The following is a 20,896-nucleotide window of genomic DNA, read 5'->3' on the forward strand; positions in this document are numbered from 1 at the left end:
GAATTTGGTTAGTTCAAAATATGTCTACTTTGAAATTCAAAGTGAAAATTTTATCTGAACTGTGATATGTGTATGTTAATTCATTCGTTTAGATAAAAGTGCTTACATACTATAAGAGAACAATAGATTGAGAACTCCAATCTGGTCATAGTGGCACACCCAAGGGGTGGGCCAATGGGTCTTGACACCCCAAAGTAAAAGGAAAAAAAAAAAACTAGTAAATTTTCCAAAAATATCTTTGTAATTAAAATCCATTTTTTTTATTTATGTTGTGTCATGTGTTCTATTTCTATATTATTTATGAATTATTGGTAACATAAGGGGAGGGTTATTGAATTTGCTTGCATTAAAAACTTTTTTATCCATTCAACTTAGCTACCCCAAGATTAAATCTTAAGTGCACTGCTGCCAATTAACATGGCTTTGCTTTTACAGTAGCAGATTTTTGGGTGTCACTTTACCCACGGACTACCCTTATTCTCTTATCTCATAAAAAATAGTTGGGTTTTGGAATTGCAAGATTGGGCTATGAGTAGCAGATTGAGGATTTTGTAGGGCTTTAGACTACTAGATTTGGGTGACTTACTATTTTCTGAGCCACTTTAAAAGTAATTTGAGCTATGTTTCGAGGTATTCTGCTTTACTTTTTATAAAAGCTATCTGGCAACCTGTGAAGACTGGACATGTGTTATATTTTCAAAATGTTAGATCAATCGACACAGTATTACTCTATTTATTTATTTCTGATTTTTTTTTCTTACTAGAGTAAGTAAATGTTTGTATTTAGTTTTTCTATTAAAGACTAGAAAATATTTATTTTATAAGTTTTCATCCTCTTTCATATATACGTATAGGAAGAAATAGAGCAGTATCGAAAAGAAATGAATATGACTTTAGAAGGAAAAAACATTCCTAAACCAATCACTTCATTCCAAGAAGCTAATTTTCCAGGTATTTAAGTTTTAAATTATTTTTGTGTAATAGTTAATATTATCATCATTATCTTGCTAGTCACTATCTTTTCAAGGTGAGTGTTCAATAGTCCCAATGAATCATAGAGCAGTGTTGGTGAGAGTATAAGCTTCTAGAAGGACCATCCTGCCAGTAAGGTCTTTAAGGGAAAAATGAAGCAGAATGATGCTCAAGCAGTGTCTGATTTAGAATTGATAGCTGTTAAATACTGTTTATTCTACCTGTTAGGAGTAGCTGATGTATAAGCATATGAATTTAGTTATATCAGCACATCCCTGAAAAGAAAAATGGTTTTAACATGTTCTCAGCATAATACTGGCTCAGGTATCATTTGGGTAAAGTATTTCACATTCACGAGTTAGGCAAAAATTTGTTAGAAAAATATGCTGCAGTCTCCATTGGCTACTGGTGGCAAATGCAGTACTGGCTCTGGCTCAAGTATGGCTACTGCATCACAACCACAGCCTCACATGCACACAATGGATAACACACACCAATCTAGCCAAAGTGCTTCAGTGGCAATACAGTCATGACCATCAAGACTGGAAAACCATGCCAATGGATGAACTGGACACAAAAAAATAAATAAATTCATCATTCATACTTACTACATTATCACAAAACTTTAAATGGACATTACAGTATACAATGACTACATGACAAATGCACACAAAACTACAGTAAAGTTAAAAATACATAAGTTTCACAATTGGCATCCGTCCCAGTATGCCAATAACACAATGAAAAATTGAAATAGTTTGTATCTCCCGAACTTGTCCATCAAGAAAACCTCACAACTGACAAGCAGTTGGCTAGCAGTAACACTTTCTTCGGCGATCACAGAATACAGTTAGCAAGACGGATCCAAACTCAAATTTTCTGCTTCCACATCAACTTTATATAGTCACTGTCTTTTCTCTGAGACACATGCACCAGCAGTTCAAATTCAACCAATTGTGTTATTCCACGATATCTCCTCAACAACTACTAATATCACACTATTACAGAACAAAAGGCTGTTGACCAGAAAAGAAAATTATACACAACAATTTTATTCTGCAAACAACACTAGATCACTAAATAATATGTGTAATCTACCATATTATTTAGTGATCTAGTGTTGTTTGCAAAATAAAATTGTTAGTCTATCTGGAAAAACCATGAAATCAGATATGGAAATATTTGATTTTATGATCTCCCTCAGATAAAACTGGCATGCCAGTATGCTGGTTTAAATGTGATTATACATTCGTTTCTAGAGGGCGCATTAAAAAACAAAAGAGTTTTTATTCTAAAACTGTGAAAACCAACATTACATCAGAAACTATGAGTATATGTTTAATTTCTTCATTTTGTCTTCTTTCTAATGATGTAAAATACTCATGGAATTCTGAAAGTGCTTTTTATGTTTATTTTATTGTAATTTGATTAAAAATAAAATAAAAAATAAACATTAAATTCTAGAAATTAGCTGTAAATTATCTCAACTTACACCTATTAACATCTCCTTTGTGTTAAATTAGAGAGGAATGTGTTATTTTTAACGCCAGTGTAGATGGTCAATACAGCCCACACTGACTAACTACTATACTATAAGCTGCTAATTGTTTTATTGTCCTGTAAATGAAAACCCTCTTCCTGATTTAAATCAGTCAAATTACAATGTTATTATTTTAATGTACTGGGAAGAATGTTTTCTTTAACATTTATTTAACAACTAGTTTTGGTAGATCTCATTAATTTTATTTTTTAGTTGCAGTTTGACCAGTATGCCAATCACCCTGGGGTTTCTGGCATGTTGGTCTCCCCTGGCTATATGTGGCATGCCAGTCAATCCACAAAAATACAATATCTATTCACTATTTTGGAGGACTTCTTACTGGTTATTTCCCTAAATTTTAGTTGCTAGTAAACGCCATTCAATTGCCCAATTGACTGCTTTTGAAGTTTATAATGATTTTTATAAAGAAGTCAATTGATTTGAATTGATTATTGTTTATTTTCCAACTGGCAAATAAAGTATAATCATTATAAAGGTTTAGAAAGGATATTAGGCACAGAAATTGTAACTACCCTAAATAAATACATTCAAACAATTAGGAAAATTCTACTCTATCTAAATATACAGATTAGTAAAATACATTCAACCTGATTCAACACTCTTTGACGTACATACATTAGCTTATTCTGGTATAGTCACTATGATGGTGTACCAAGGTCACTAAACATACACTCACAAACAAACAGAACAATAAAAAAAAAATAAAAACAGAAAATTCTAAGTCTACCCATGAAAAGAGACTAGAAACAAATAAATAATAATAAACAAAAATTTGGCAGACTGACTTAAAATACTGAAAACAACATAACACCAAAATTAATGAAAGAACTTAAAAATGTATTCAAGAAAATTAAAACATGCAGAAAATATGAACAATACAATACATACATACAGGAATACATTGACACCTTCAAACAAAAACCACAAAGATTCAAACAATACAAAACCTGTACTGTACACTAAGAAGACTACAACAAAATTTTTCTGCAGATAGCTGTCGATTGAGCTCACTGCATAATCACAATAAAATGGCACACAAACAGAGAAAAGGACTCAGATTATTGATTTGCCCTTTGTTCCAGTCTAATCATACATGAAGAATGAAGATGAGGAAGAAAACATGTAAAGAGATTCTAATTATGCCTTACACTAAAATAAACATACATGACATCAAAATTGCAACATAACACATAGTTCAAGTTGGTAGTCAACATTCACAATTTGTTATAAAAATTCATATTCTTGCTCCAGAAATTAGTAAAACATTTAATAAATACATAAGCATCATCACATAAGCAAAACACAAAAAACAACAATGCTGAAGACTCTATATAATATAGACCAATAAATGCCTTTCAACACAACTTTCCCATAGAATATCAAAAAAAGCTATTGTAGAAGGCACATGGAATGTAAAGAACAGCTACGCATAGATTTAGTTGTTATAGAGCAAGTACATAAACAATACATAAACCTACATGTAACACTTGTAGTTTATGGGAAAACATTTGATAGCATCCACATTCATGGTTATACAAAATACATAAATACTTACAGTGGACCTTCGTTATAGCGCTGCTCACTATACCACACACTTGGTTATAGCACAGGCGATGTGATAAGTTCAAACTTGTTTATACAGGTCCGTGTGGCATTAGGGAGTAGCTCATTTTGTTGTTACTGTGTATTGAGTAATTGCGTATGTATTGAGTTCCTGCATGTATTTTGAAGTGTTTAATTATTGTATGCATGATGAGTAAAAGAAAAGCTTGACATTATTGCTAAAGTAAAGAGATGAACTGCGTTACACTGTGCCGCTTGGTATAATATGGTTCATCTTATAACGCAGGTGTTGTTTCCCACCCCACATGCATGTTATATCGAGGAACTACTGTATTACATTTCTAGAAAACACAGTGCAATACTGGAGATCAAACTATGTATCAGACTTTGTTATATACTTTTAAAACAAACGAAATACACTATTATAATTTTTCCAAAGAGGTTGATTACCTGAGTCCACTGTAGTTCTGTTTGGTCTTAAATCAACAGTCATATAGGTTAAACAACACAACACACATTTTTCCATGTCTTATATGGAGACAACTAAATCACATATTAGCATATGCTTATGCCATTAACATACAAATAATTTGGCATAAACAAATGCAAAATGCTACACACAGAAAAAAGGAATTCTAAAGAATGAAGACTTTGAACATAGGAATAGACTTAATTGAGCCTGTGTATTGAGAGCAAAGTATAAAAGTATTTCAGATTCCAAAAGACCAAACTCATAAAAAAACACAACCTAACAAGAAGTCAAATGCACAATTAAAATGTTTTAATGGTATGTTTTGCATTCAGATTATAAATATATATGGTATCCCAATATTCACATTTATTTGGAGTTTATGCATTGAACACACACATAACTAGAAGATTTGAAAAGAAAAGCATGAGTAACAATAATAATAAAAGTCATCATCTCAAATTAATTGGAGAAAATAGAGGAAGGACAAGGCTTCTGTATATTTATTGAAGAAAAATCAATAAATACACAGAAATGAAGCATCCATTAAAGATGCATATGAATTTTCTGTGTAATATATATTTTAACAAAATTTACAAATTACTATTTTACAATATATATGTCAAATTTACATGTTTCGTATAAAATCTATATAGTGTGATTTACTTTTTTTGTGTAGATTATATTATGAGTGTCATCGAAAAACAGAATTATGAAACTCCAACAGCAATTCAAGCACAGGGATGGTCTATTGCACTTAGTGGAAGGGATTTAATAGGAGTTTCTCAAACTGGATCCGGAAAAACTTTAGCTGTAAGTAATTTCATATAATAAAATATAAATCAGTTTTAAATGCGTATAGTAAATCTTTATTTTCAGTGAGAAAATAATTACTTAAATTACTTTTTACAAAGTTTTAAAATTGTTTCAAATTGCTGATAAATTAATCAGAAAATTTAATAATTATTAGTAAATTTTACAAAATGATTGTTTCTAATATTTTTAGTATCTGTTACCTGCTATTGTGCATATTAAAAATCAGAAACATGCTAAATTAGATGACGGACCAACTGTAAGTTTATTAAAAAATTTTTTTTATTCACTTTATAGTTTAATTAATTAATTAATTTAAAAAATTAAAAATTTCATGTGTTTTGTATTTTTATTGGTATTACACTTTCTATACTGAATGTGCAAATATGTATAAACCATGTTTGGATTAAGAAAGTGTTCCATCTATTTGTGGTTTTAGCATAATTTTTGAATTAATATAATAAAAATCAATTATATAAAAGCATAGCCAATGATGATACATTTCTAATTGTGCTAATTACATAAGTATGTTCTTTAGCAAATTTAAATGTACTTTTTAAACACTGTATCATATATTAGCATCTTAAAGTATTTCTTTTCAAAAATACTTTATCTTAGAATTGTTTATTTAAAGTGAAGAAGTTACTTATTGCTAAGGAAATATTATTTATATATAAATTTAAATTGTGTTATTTATTTAAATCTTAGAGGTATAAAAATTTATTTAAAAATAAAAATATTAAAAGATATTTTTAAGTGGTATAAGTTAATGAAGTAATAAGTTGTTATTAAATTAAGTGATCCTAATAAATCTTTTTATTTTATATCATAAAGCAAGGATTGCTCTAAAAAATTTTAAAATATTGCCAACCATTCACCAGTTTAAAATTTTTTTTACCACTTCAAATTACCTATTGTGCCATTTTTACTTACTTATTAATTCAGGTGCTGATAGCCTTATCAGTTTGGTGTCTGGAAAGCAAAAGGGACATATTAAACTGCCACTTACAAGGAGAGGGCCACATTTGAGTCTTCAATTTGAATGAAACCTGGTGAGCATGTAGCCTTAAACATAAACAGCTCCTTATCTAAATAATAGGATTCTCTTCTCAAGTATTTCTGAAAAAAGGGCCTCTGAAAATTTAGTGTATAGCTTATAAGTCTTTGGAAGTTTCATGTCTGAGCGGCAATAGCCGAGTGGATAAGGTGCTAGACACTGGAGCTAGATTTAGGTTTGAATGTGTGAATTTTTGGTTAGGCTTTTTTGTGTGTAACATTATTATTTTATCACATCATTAACATTGTTATTACTATTTTTATTTCACACATTTAAAAATTATAAAATGAGATAAAAATTGTGACTTAATTTTCCACTTCAAAGTTTCTGTAGATTAACTCATTTATGTGTTTAATAAAATTTTTATTTCTTCATATTTATTTTCAGATATGATGGTATTGTGATATTTGAAGTGTAACAAAAATGAGCGCATAAGGAAATTGTGCATAATATTAACAATTAAAAAAATGAAATGCTGCAACTGTGCTACTGTATTTTCACATCAGACTTGTGTCTTTTGTCCATACACAGTAATGTCCGACGCTTATTTGCTTTGTGAGAACACATTGTGTAAAATATGTGAAAATAAATGTGAAGAAATAAAAGTGCCAAATCTACAGAGGCTTGTTTTCGCTAAACGGGAAATGATGTCACAATTTTAATTTCTTGTTTTATAAGCTTTAACTGTGAGGAATAATAATAGTAGTAATAATTCTAATGACGCAGTAAAAAAAAGTAACACAAAACTAAACTGTGAGAATTGTAAGTTTTATTTAAATCAATTAGTAAATTAAAGTAATATTTTAGTGAAAAATTTAACACATTCTGTCAAATTCATGGGAAGGGAAGTAAAACTTTCTTTGGGAAAGATGCTATCAGACATTTCCGATGAACATCTGTTCGTTTGCGTCAGAAATAATATCCTGTCAGATGTTATGAATACTGAAACTCAATTGGAGAGGAATTTGGAATAAAAGGGAGAGAAATTGTATTCTCAAGGCAGCCACCAACAATCCAGGACTGCCATAGAGGAAGGTAGCTGATGATCATAGAGGACTGCCATAAAAGAAGCAGACAGTCTTACAGGTCTGTAGAAGTATGGAAGGCATAGCTCCAGCATAATCCAGCTCCAGCCTCTCCTCATCCAGGCCATCTCCGTCTCCATATCCAATGCCAGTTGATGTGTAGGGGATGGCCCTACACATCAACTGGATCGAATCAATCAGATCAGAATCTCTCTCCATGTTTAGAGGTGTATGTAGTTAGACAATCGTTATAATGATAGATTATTCCTTTGTGTACTGTATTCCTTTATTATATTCATTAGACTTTTGTTTGTTATTTGTTAACCTGTCTATTTACTTGGTTGAATACGGACATCTGAAACTGCCTATGATCAGAACTTTCCCGCAACTCCCCACCCTCATTTAAGACCCTCCTATAATTTAAAGTCATCCAATGACATCGTGAGTGGGTCCTTACGTCCCAACAGATCAAAAGGGTTGCGAGTAACTCTCATACCCTCTGTATTCTCACAAAACTAAAATTTCAAAGGTTTGAACTTACATTGCTTAACTCCAGTGCCTAGTGTCTTATCCACTTGGCTATAGCTGTTCAGAGACATGAAACTTTCAAAGACTTATAAGTTAAACATTAAATTTTCAGAGGCCCATTTTTGGGAAACACTTGAGAAGTGGGTCTTATTATTTTGATGAGGAGCTGTTTATGTTTAAGGCTACATGCATACCAAATTTTGTTCAAATTGGATACCCGAACATCCAGACCTCTTTTTGTTAGTAATAGAAATTAGTTTTGAATAAATTCTTAATGAATAATTCTGAATAACACATTTGGTCACAATGTTTAAACAGTTTTTCACAGGTTCTGTCATGTCAAAATTTTTGTTTTAGTCTACTGATATTGGAATATGTCAAAGTTTATTATATTAGTTGTTAAATGCAGGATCCCATACATGCTATAAAAAAATTAACACAATTAATGAAAAAATCATTCTACCATCTAGTGAGAGAAAATAAAATAAAATTTGCACCTTGCCTGACATATTAAGTGAAAAGTGCTGGCATCATTAGGGCACGAGCCAATTGGTTTAACTAAAGCGACATCTTGCATGATGATGATCTCAAATTGTTTCTTTCCATAGACAGACTATAGAACAATTATTTTTTATGCTTTTTAATTCTTATTGAAATGAATTCTTTATATAGGTATTGGTGTTGGGACCAACTCGTGAATTAGTACAACAGATTTCTGAAGTTGCGTATCCATTTTTACCCGTTTCCAGTCTTCGCAGTGCCTGTGTTTTTGGTGGTGCCGGAAGAGGACCTCAACTTCGTGATTTAGAAAATGGTAATAATTTGTTCGATATGCCATTTAAATCTAATAATTAGATATAATATTTGTGTACAGTTTTATTATTTACAAGAGATTCTGCTTTTTACCACTCTGCAAATAAAGCTCTTATATGAGTTTTGCAGTAATTACAATAAAATTTTTAAGGATTTTGTGACTATTATAATAAATATTTTCATCATACTGTAGATACACATATCTGAATAGTATAATAATAATGTCTTGTGTTAATTGGAGTTTTCTTTCTCTCTAGGTGTTGATATTTGTATTGCCACTCCAGGACGTTTGTTAGATTTCCTCGAATTTAATCAGGTTAATTTGGCACACGTTACTTATCTGGTTTTAGACGAAGCAGACAGAATGCTCGATATGGGTTTTGAACCACAAATACGAAAAATCATTGAACAAATAAGAGTAAGTATTCTAATAAAATAGTTTAAAATATATGAAATGTTTGTGTGAAGAATTTAATGGAAAAAATCAGTTTACTTGATGTCAGTTATTAATGTTCAAGTTTCATATTTATCAAAATGTTACACAGTATAACCTCCAAATAGCAGACACCATCAGGATCAAGAAGTTTGTTTGCTATTCAGAGGTATATGCCGGCGATCATATTGTATTTTAACCAGGTCATTATAATGTGAAGAATACGATGAATTACAAAAACATCAAATTTGCATTAGGAATGTGAAAATATCAAAAAGAATATATAGCACATATATAGTATATTATTTATCTTGTCAGCTGTAAAAATCACATTTTAATTGAATTCTAAATAGCAAACAGATGTGCAGGATATTTTAATTAAATAGAACAGAAAAATTACAACAAAATGTAAATGTTAGGATTAATTATTAATTCATCAAAAGTAACCTGAGTGGAAGTAACAAAAAAGAAAATGAAACTGTTATTATGAACAGAAGGGTTTGAAGAGAAGGGTGATGAGAGTTGCAATGTGGAGTTATGAAGGCAATTTGATAGCCACTCCAAGAGGTAAGAAATTTATTCGGTATTCTTGCATTTATGATCTAAGCGACTAATAAAAATTGATACAGTGATTTGTCTGCTTTGAAGTAATCAAGGTGTAATTTTTTTAACATATTTTGCTTTTTTCAATAAATAATTTATTAAAAATTACACTTAAGCCACCACAAAGCTGTTAAGATCATAAATTCAAGAAAACCGAATATCTTTTTACACTTTAAAGTGGTCAACAAATCACCTTTGTAACAATACCTTTGAACTTTCACCATATAAATGCTGTTGTCATAACCTTAAAACTGTTTCTTTTTCATTACTACTGAACTACAGTTCTTGTCGAATGAATAACTTTGGAAAAGTTTATGGTTTCTTGGTATCATAAGCTTAATTCCAATAATAAGAAGTTTAATAATGTTACAGTAAAAACCCGTTTTTAGTTAAAACTCGTTTTTACTGGATGTCATTGTTAAAACCCGTTTTGTCTAGTTAAAACTAGAATTTACTGCTGTACATGTTTTGATTTTAGATAAAACTAGTTTTAACTTTTAACGTTAGTTAAAACTAATTTTAGCTACATAAATATGTTTGAGAGAAATAAATAAAGTGATGATTGGGATTAAAACATTTGTATTATTTAATACGATATTTATTGAAAATATTGGTCATGCATCTGTGTTATTAACATTAATTAACCCTTTGTCCCCGAAGGCTCCGATCGATCGGTACCCTGGCTTTTTAAGCAAAACTTTGAGGGTACCAATTCATCGTTACTTTGGTAAATATCGATTTTTGTAAAATTTATTAACAACAGATATAATCTTGTTCGATATGAAGTGAATAAAGTATAATAATTCATTATATTAGTTGATAGCAATATAAAATTTTGATTTCAAACAAATGTTTGATATAATGTGCGATAATTTCACAACGAATAAACATACATGCATAAGTGTTATATCGAATTGTACAAAACAATATTCTACGTCTTTCTGGCTCAGTGCCAGCAAACAACTATGTAACTAGACAATGTTAATTTTCACAAAATGTTACAAATTATCAAGTTTGTGTGTCAGTTCTGATATATATAATTTTTTTTCTTATAAATTTTTCTAATAAAATGTATTGAAAAATATTGTATTTAAAACTAAAGATATTAATAAATGTAAGTGATTTTTTTCATATAGATATAATGATAATTTGATTTTTGGATGAATTTTTAAAATAATATTGCCTGACTGACCTGTATTGCCTTAGGAAGGATTGCAAAATAAATGTAAACAAGATGTTGGGGGGAAAAGGGTTAAAGCGATACGAAATTCATCATATACTATAAGAACGTGTTAGCTGAATGACCTCGGTCTAAACAGTTTTTACTAAGCCATTTCGTTAAAACCCGTTTTGTCTAGTTAAAACTAGTTTTAACTCAAATTCATTTTTGACTAGCAGTAAATTCTAGTTATAACAATGACATCCAGTAAAAACACATTTTTACTGTAACAATAACATTAATGTGTGTGACAATAAATGGTGACTGACAACTTAACCAGATTAGTCTTCTGTAACAGAGAAAGGATATTGTTTGGCTTTTTACCACCTGCCCTCCTCCCCTATTCCTATTTTAAGCCAGTCTTTATTCAATGCTTACTGTCAAAATTCATCGTCTGAAAGAGTATTTGAACTGATTCTTTACTTTAGTTTTAAAATATTTCGTATGTGATTAATTCTTTCAGAATATTGAAGGCAGAACTAAGGTAGGTTATGGATGACAGCATTTATTTAGAGTGTCAGCTATTTAGAGGTAAATGTAATAGGTATCCTATTTGAAGGGTCTGAGGATTGTAAAAATGTCCGTTAAGAAGAGGTGTCTCTATTCGGGAGTGTCCATTAATGGAAGTTTCACTGTATTTGGAAAAAAAACTTGAAATTTTGTTTTTCATTATGTAGTTCAGTTTTAAGTAAAACAAAAAAAAAAAAAAAATTATATAATATAGAAAAAGAGAGTAGTTTTTTGTTATAAGGTTCTAATAACCTATTTAAATTTTTTTATTCAAAATAACTTATCCAAATAATGAAAATTTTTCCATTTATGTAATATTTTTACAGTGTATGACACTTTTCTTTAAAATTAAATAAATAATATACTTATCGGCTGACACATGACATTTAACAAACTACAGATGGATCACAATTATGCTTATGCTTTTAATCTCGACTAGAATTAATTTCAATTATTTCATTTTCATTTTCATGTAAGTTTGTATTGTTAATTGATATATTGATTTAGTTCATTTTTATTGGGCTATAATTTGAAAAAATTGTAGACCTATAAATTCCCACTGTCTGTTGTCTCCATCTTTCCTTAATCTTGAGAATGGAGTTAGATGAAATCCGAGACCAGATATGGAAACCTTAGGGGCTGGAAACCAATTAACTATATATGAACTTCCAATGCAAACTGGAAGTCATATGATTTCATGATTTAAATTCAAAATTATTCCCCTGAAAGCAGTTAATAAATGATTGACACAACTCTATTGTTAAAGGAAAAGGATGATCTGCAGGGAGAAGACACTGCTAATAATTTAAGATGGAAAGCATATATTTTAAATGAAATAAATTAAAATATGATTAAAAATTGCAGCCCAGCATTGTGACCATGTCATAGTAAACAATTACTTGTTTGTTAAACACATATTTTATTGAAGTACAAGTCTATTGTAATGGTTTATAAATACAGTGTATATCTGTATTTGAACATGTTTGGAAAAACCAATTGCTTGGTATTTGACCAAACAAATGCAACATGCTTGAATAAATATTTTTATTTTACGTTTAATTTTGTTGTCCATAAAAAAATTTTCTACAATAAAAATGAGTAACTAATTTAAAGATAAAATGAAACCCTAGCATTTCCTATCATCACCAGACAAAATTATACTGGGTCCAGTTTGTTTTTTTCACATAATATGTGGAGAACCCAATTATCATGTTTTGCAGCCATTCAAAGTTGAAGTTTCAACAATATGTTGTAAGTTTTCAAGTTATTGTTTATCAATTTTTAACAATTTCTTCCTGCAGTTTTTCTGTATCAGTAACTGTTGAGTGCCCTTCCATTGTGTATTATTCAGTTCAAAATTTCTACAACAGAACATATTTGACATGTTCAAACTTTATGTGCATTTTCCTCATACGTTTTATAGTCTGTATGGCACATCCTTTCCAAAGGTTAAAAATATCCTGGATATGCATTTTATCTACAGACATTTCAACTTGATTTTACTGAAATAAAACGTGAAGTAAAAAATTCAAAATATGCTTGTAAACAAAGAATACAGTTTCACATTAGCAATAATGTGTTAAATTTCACAACCGTTACACAAAAACTTTATTCAACTCAATAAAATTAATAGGTGTACTTTGTCACACTATTGCATGTTAGTATTTTTTGATTGTTTTTTTAATGATTTATGCATGCTAGGCTTTTAAACTTCTAGTTAAAATGCTTCTATAAGTGGTTTTTGGGATCTGAAATGGAGTAATCTAATATACTGTACATTATTTCTTACGGGAAAAATTATTAATTACTTGAATAATTGGCACTCAAACAGAAATCTGAAACAAATTGAGTTTGAGTGCCAAGGTATGCTGTATTTTGTTTTTGACGTGTTGAAAAATGATTTATAATTATGATGATAGTATTATTAGAGATTTATTTTCTCAAAGCAAAAATTTGTAATTCAGCCAGATCGTCAAACGTTAATGTGGAGCGCAACATGGCCGACGGAAGTTCAGACACTAGCTAAAGACTTTTTAACAGATTACATTCAGATAAACATAGGTTCGCTTCAGTTATCGGCCAATCATAATATTTTACAAGTAGTAGAAGTCTGTGACGAAAGAGAAAAACATGGCAAGTAAGTTATTAAAAACAAAGAAGGTTGCATTTTATTATCATCTATACCTTTGTAACAAATTGGTTTTTCTTTAATATAGGTTAATACAACTCTTAAAAAAAATTACAAAAGAAAAAGATCATAAGGTAAGATTTAAATTATTAAAGAAATAATTATTAAATTTCATTAATGAAATTGTTTTACTTGTTTAAGTCTACAACATTAAATATTAATGAAATAATAATGATGTTTTTAAATTAGTCTTTGTCATTGAAATGTTCTTAAATTTTTTAAAATATGACTTTATTTTTTTATTGGGTTGATTTGAAAAATTTCAGTTTTTACATAAGATGCCACTAATAGCAATTACCAGTCAATAACAGCAGTTTATATTCAATTGTTTTTGTCAGTTTCAATGTAACATTCTGTAATATATATTACAAATGAAAATTATTAATTTTTGTTATTGTTTTATTCAAATTTTTGGATTTAAAAATGGAGGAACTTAAATTGCATTTTTATCATCCTGTGCTTTTCTACTTCCATAAAAAGAGAAATACGGGTAGACCTCCTACAATGCGGTAGATATGTTTCTTGAAAATACCGCATTGTAGGAAATCGCATTATAGGAGACACCAACTTAATACAAAAACTGGGATTCAGTTCTAAAAAGAGAAAAACTGCTTTTTATGATGTAACATTTTCAACATTTTTTAAATATACGTACATAAAAAGCTTAAATAAAATTCAACATCATATAAAACTAAAAAGATTATGATTTCAAGTCAAAATCAAAAAGAAACATAATGTTATGCTCACAAATTGTCCTCGTCGTCACTTATTACAGTTGTTCGAGAATGTTTGAGTGGCATTATTTCAAGATCTGAGCTTGTTTCGTCAAGTTCCACTGCACTTATGTGATCCGTTGTGATTTTTCTGTTATGTGAAAGATAATTTGTTTCTAAATATCCTAAACTGCATTGTAAAAGTACCGTGTTGTAAGAAAATTTCCGCATTTTTCCGCGTCGGAGTGAAAATGCGTTGTAAAGGTACTGCATTGTAGGAGGCCTACCTGTACTACAAATTCACAAAATAAATCTGTGCTGTTTACAGGGAAACTGCTGTTGATGTCAGTATGTGTCAAAAATGGTTTAAGAGGTCTGAGGGTCTTTCAGATTATCGTTATCTTCCTTAGAAGACAGTCGTGGTTTGGAAGATCTTCTGCAATGCAGTCAAAAGCATATTCACATCCAAAAAAGACTATGCTGAACATATTGTGGGAACTGGCAAGGAATTATCTACAGGATGATCCATAAGTTTGTGAATAGTTTAAAAATTCATAAAAGTTGAAAGAATTGGTATATTTGAATGCGGTTTGCGTAAGAGTTATTCTCACAAAGGGGAATTTTTTTTGGGTAGAGAAAAATAAAATAGTTCAAATTTTTGTTGACAGAAAGTGCAATGTTTTGTCTTCCAACCTTGTGCCTTTTGATTACAACTTTTATGCTGTAAATTTAACATTGTGTCGCATCACTCAAATTGCTGTGTAACATCTACTGCATGTTGCACCCATTCCACAATAACTGGCACATTTCTTGGCAATGTAAAATCTAGTGTATTTTTGTCTTTTGAAATCAAAAACCTAACCTAACCAATGCTGAAAAGCTCTTCTTGTCCTGGATAGATGTTTAAGTGGATACCTTGTACTGGTATATTTTTTGGATGATAAAACATTTCAAAATTGTTTCAGCTGCTTACTTATTAATTGTTTTGTGATTTCATTCTTTTTCTCATAATAATATTTCAATTACAGTTGTCCCTTGATAATCCAACAGGTATGGGACCAAAGAGGTGTCTGGATTACCGAAAGTGATTACATGTTTGGCATTGTTTTGCTTGCAGTAGCCTACAATATTCCTACATTTTATGAGTAAAATGCTGCTTAGGTTAATATGGAAATGAAACACCCATTTTGGTTAACTAATTGGGTGGGGAAATTCACGTCGCGACATGCTTCTGTGCAAGCAGAAACGTGACGGGGACTACGGTGACCTCGACGGGAGGTGCGTCGGACTACCGAGCATGTCAGATTACAAAATGTCGGACTGTCAAGCGACAACTGTATTTCACTTTTAGACTTTATAAGTTTTCGTCTTATTCATGTTTTAAAAACCAACAAATTTTATCATTGTGGATTTTATTTTATTTACGAAAGAATTTATTTCTGAATACAAAATTTATGTATAATTTTAAATAAATTTTAATAATTCAGTTAATGTATTTTAATTTCAGACATTAGTCTTTGTTCAAACTAAACGAGGAGTAGATAGATTAACTAACAGCCTAAAAAGATTTGGGTAAGATATTTTTATATTTAATGTATGTAATTTATTTATTTTTAGAAAATGGGTAAAATTTTATTTATAGTACACAAAAATTACCATAATAAGTTTTTTAATTTATTAGTTAGTCCTAAAGCAAAAGATCGTGGAAGATAATTTGTATTGTACGCTATTTCCTACAATTTTTTGTTTCGAAAGTTTGAACTTTCCATATTTCCATAATTATATTGTGTGATAATGCAAAAAACTGGGACTGTGCCAAACCAAAATTCTAACATCAATATCAATACTGGACTTGATACTAAGAGTCAGTTCAATATGTCAATAAAATACGGACTTTTATCTACAATGTTGAATATTGGTATTTGTTATCAATGATGAGTATTATAATTGATAAATACGAATTATTGATAATCATAAATTCTATTTCTTTCAATATAATAATTTCTTTTGTATGTTAAAATCGATATATTAAACCGAAATTAATTTGACATTGGTAAAATAAAAATTGGTAAACATTTCAGTTATTGACACAGCACAATAGCCAGCTAAGTGATGATAAGCCAAGTGAACTTACCCATCATTAATTTCCTATTTGTGTTAATCGACAATAATAAATACTTACGTAAAGAAAATTGTACGTTTACTTGCGATTGGTTACGCAGTGAATTTTGTACCGTAAAAGGAAAAGTTGCACGTTAAGAAAAACAATCCTAGTTTTGAGAAAATATCATTTGACAAGCTTTGTTTCCGAATGACCCATAATAAAATCGTTAAATATTACATGACAATAACAACTTTTTATGCCAGTTATGTTCTACTTAGCATATAAACAAACTAAATTTATTAAGCACAAATTTAAATTGTATCGATTTCCACACTATCTGTCATTACAGTAATATATCAAGATTATTCATAAAAATACAAGTGTGGTTCAATTATTATTTGGAATTTCAGTTACAGTGATGGAACTGTGTGTTAAATAGCCTCAATTTATTTTTTCCTCTAGGTATTCTCCTCGCACTGACACTTCTCTCAGCATTTTGACAACAATGTTATTCTTGCAGAATAGAAGTATCTTGACTGGTGTCAGAGCCATTGCACAGTGAATTCTCTGAATTTTGAGAGTTCAAGTAGTGGTTCTCTTCTCCCGAGACTTCCTCTAAAAAGCCAAACGGGTGATAATTGAACGGTGATGGATCCAGATTGTAGGCTGCACGATTCAGAATTTCCCGAATAAGTTGTTAATTGCCTCCACTATGTACGCGGTCATGCTCTGATACCAGTTAAAATACTTTTATTCATGCAGGCATTGTTGCCAAAACAATGGGAGAAGTGTCATTGTGTGGAAGTAGAGTGCCTAAAAGGAAAAAAAAAAACAAAACTGGAATTAAACTTAGTTCCATTGCTGAAATTCTGGATAGAAGTATAACAACTTACATACATTTTAAAATGTGTACTTAAAATGCTGATAAAATTTTTGTCATTTTAATGAAAGTAAGTTTATGCAAGTGCTCATATTATATATTTTTGTACGAGGGGAGTGTGATATTAAAGGTTCAGGCCAAAATTATCCTAACATTTATAATTAAAAATATATAATATTTATTACATTCTTCCAATTCCTCCTGATCCGCAAAGCGTTTCCCTGCCAAAAATTTCTTTAAAGATCCAAATAAAGGAAAATCTGAGAAGGCTAAATCTGGACTATACTCCACATGTCAAATCAAACCAAACTGTGGTTGGCACAGCAGAATTGGGAGGTGTGCAACATCCTCCGTATAGTCCAAATTTAGCCCCCCGTCAGATTTTCATTTATTCGAACCTTTAAAGAAATTTTTGGCAGTGAAACGCTTTGTGGATCAGAAGGAATTGCAAGATACTGTTCTGGACTAGGGTTTCTCAAATGGGATCCTGGTTGTTTTTTTAACCCGGAAAATTCTTCTCATCCTGGAAAATCCCGCAAATTTCTTAAAAGTTTACTTTTTTCTTATTTTGTGTTAAGGTTGAGGAAATTTTGCAAATAGAAAGTATAATTAACTCATAAAGTGTCAGAATACATTTGTATTCATTAATTTTAAACCTACTTATTAGTTTTTTAATTTTTCCTTGTTATGGCATGTTGCAAATGGTCAATAATCAATACATAGCTTATTGGTGGCAGGACTCTGAAAATTCTTTACTTGTCAGAACCTGTAATATCTGCAATAATTGTGCTTACGCTGTCTTAATTTTTAACCATGCCCAGTAGCTTCGATAACTGCGTAACGCCAGGTTGTGCAAATTGGGCAAGGATGCAAACGAATACGAAGTCTGCAAGTATGAAGTTTTTCTTCGTAAACCCGATTATTAAAGACAAACGAACTGCCGAATTATTGGGCTATAAGCACGATGTTTCTATTAAAGCAGCTGAGGTAGACAAATCAAGATTACTAGAGAGCAAAAGAAGTACTACAATCTCGAAAATGAACTAGAAATCTTCCAGGCTATGGGCGAAAAAACACAACACCTGTCTTCTGTTAAATGCGTTAAAAACGAAAGTTACTTTTTAAGCTAGAAGTTTGATCTAAGTTCATTTTTTTAATTTTCAACTCAGTTCAAAGCATTTTGTTGTTGTATGCAGTTTCCAGCAAACTTTAATAAACTTTTTCTATTTGTGAAAATTTCTACGTAATTCAATCGCCGTAAATGTTGAGACATTTATCCCAGCGTACGTCGAGGAATAAACAAAAGTATGTAGTTTTTGTGGAATGTATTAAATATTTTCTTTAATTATAAATGTTAGTGTAATTTTGGCCTGTACCTTTAATATTGGACTCCCCACGTAGATCATTACTAGTATAATGTCGATAGTTTTTCATATATTACAACTTATTACTGTATTGTGTCGAGTTACCGTGTCACAGTAGAACTCCATTTACCATCTATCCACATTACCGAAAACTCGAAACAGATGGCCATAGCCATTTTAAACTAAAATTTACAAATATAAAAGACACAGTGAATTTAATCATATACAAGTTTTTATTCTTAAAAATACTACAATAATTTAGAATGTGTAAATACATTGTAATATATGAAAGGTAACAGAAAAACCATTCGTTATACAATATAAGAAATGTTTAAACCTATATTATGTAATTCATTAGAATTAGTAGTCACTTACAAGTTTTCTTTCGTTAATTGGAGTTCTACTTGTATATTTTATTTCATGTAATTCCTTGCTTTCTTTTTAAGGCTTTACACCGTTTCTACTCATGGCGATAAAACACAGAGACAGAGAGATTTGGCATTACAAGGTTTGTGAATGTTTTGAATTAAAATTTCTGTAACCGTAATTTTTAATAATTTAGGTATATACATTTTAAACTTTTATTACAAAATGTCCAGTTTTCGAAAGCATTGTGCTTAGCAAATAATTAGTTTAAAATTATGTATATTTATTGAAAACAAAACTCTTCATCAATGATCTTAATTCAGATTAACAGATGTTAAAAACACAGTTTTCTTAAAACTAAAATAATAATGGAATTTTAAAGTGACACTTTTTTTGATAGATAATTGCTATTTATAACAAAATAAGGCAACTGGAACTTAAGAGTTCCTTTGCTTTATTATACACTTTTGTATTAAATATGGGTATCCCTTGATTAATACAGTTGTGAAATTCCCCACTTAATTAAGACTTATTACATCTAATTGTCAAATGATTCATTTTCCACCCCCCTCTATCATCGAGAAAAAAGGAAAACAAACGTCTCCACTTTCACAATGACAACCGAGGTGTCTGGGAAATTTCCTCCCCTACCCCTGGTACTCCACTGGGGACAACCTTCTTTGGCCCACCTTCCCATTATCCAATCATTAATCTATATCTCCGTCCCTGGATAGAGAGTAGAAAAAAGGTCACCCAAATAGAGATTCGAACCAAAACTTTCTCACATAGGACTACATCAATGACTCACCTAAAACTAACAATTCGCATCTAAGTCCCAACACCTTCTGACCTTCCCATCCGGTGACCTGAGAAGACATAACGGTCTATCTGGGACTGTTTATATCAATATTCATTAGTCACCTATACTCACATCACCTAAGAGATGAGTCAGCCCCTACATAAGAATAATATAAAAGGGGGTCCGGGCCTGACCACGGGGCAGAGCCTCGAAGATAGGGAATCACCCTGGAAGAACTACCATCCCAAATCAATGCATCCCTAACACAAATCCCATGGACGCTATCCAGGTAAATGTTGAACCCTCTCTCTCTCCGACTCATCCGTCTCTGATTTCGCCGCGCCATATGCAAACAGTCTAATAACCGCCAAGCCCTCTTCCCATTTGGGTTTGCTAACCCGTACCTCCTGGGACCCAATCATTAACCCCTCAATGCTATTGCATTAATGAAATACAATAATACCTTGACATTTGACCTGATAGAATGAATTTTTGGCTGATAACAAATATTTTTATTTTGTCATGTGTGATTAAAAGTAAAATGAAATCTTAGAGCTACCTACTTTGTCCAGTTTTTTTTTCGTGTAATGCATGTGGAACATAATCACCATGTTGGTGACACACTAAGATTTGTTGCAAGTTCATGAATTACTTGTTGATTTTTAACAATTTCTTCCTGAAATTTCTTTTTGTCAACAGCTTTTGGGTGCCCTGTACATTTTCTATCCTTCAGTTCAAAGTTTCCCAAACAAAACTTACAAAACCACATTTGACATGTTGTTTAGGAACATCTTTCCCATACACATAAAAATACTCTTAATCATTTGTTTAGAATTATATAATTTATGAAACTTAAAATACATATCAAGCATATTAAATATGCTTTTTATCTGCAAACATTTCAATTTGATTTTAA

General features: G+C 30.6%; 1 protein-coding gene across 2 annotated transcripts in view; it reads left to right on the plus strand.

Moving 5' to 3' along the window:
- LOC136987701 (probable ATP-dependent RNA helicase DDX5) overlaps positions 1-20,896 on the plus strand; it is a 33,196-nt gene that overhangs the window by 11,147 nt on the left and 1,153 nt on the right. For both annotated transcript variants that reach the window (XM_067285462.1, XM_067285463.1), the window contains exons 3-11: positions 855-951; positions 5,245-5,378; positions 5,572-5,637; positions 8,661-8,802; positions 9,059-9,219; positions 13,531-13,703; positions 13,783-13,828; positions 15,975-16,039; positions 19,262-19,323. In XM_067285462.1, coding sequence (XP_067141563.1) covers positions 855-951; positions 5,245-5,378; positions 5,572-5,637; positions 8,661-8,802; positions 9,059-9,219; positions 13,531-13,703; positions 13,783-13,828; positions 15,975-16,039; positions 19,262-19,323 — 946 coding nt within the window. The remainder of the gene's footprint in view (positions 1-854; positions 952-5,244; positions 5,379-5,571; positions 5,638-8,660; positions 8,803-9,058; positions 9,220-13,530; positions 13,704-13,782; positions 13,829-15,974; positions 16,040-19,261; positions 19,324-20,896) is intronic.

This window comes from Centruroides vittatus, unplaced genomic scaffold, assembly GCF_030686945.1.
Source record: "Centruroides vittatus isolate TY-2023 unplaced genomic scaffold, ASM3068694v2 scaffold_2569, whole genome shotgun sequence".
Taxonomy (NCBI): domain Eukaryota; kingdom Metazoa; phylum Arthropoda; class Arachnida; order Scorpiones; family Buthidae; genus Centruroides; species Centruroides vittatus.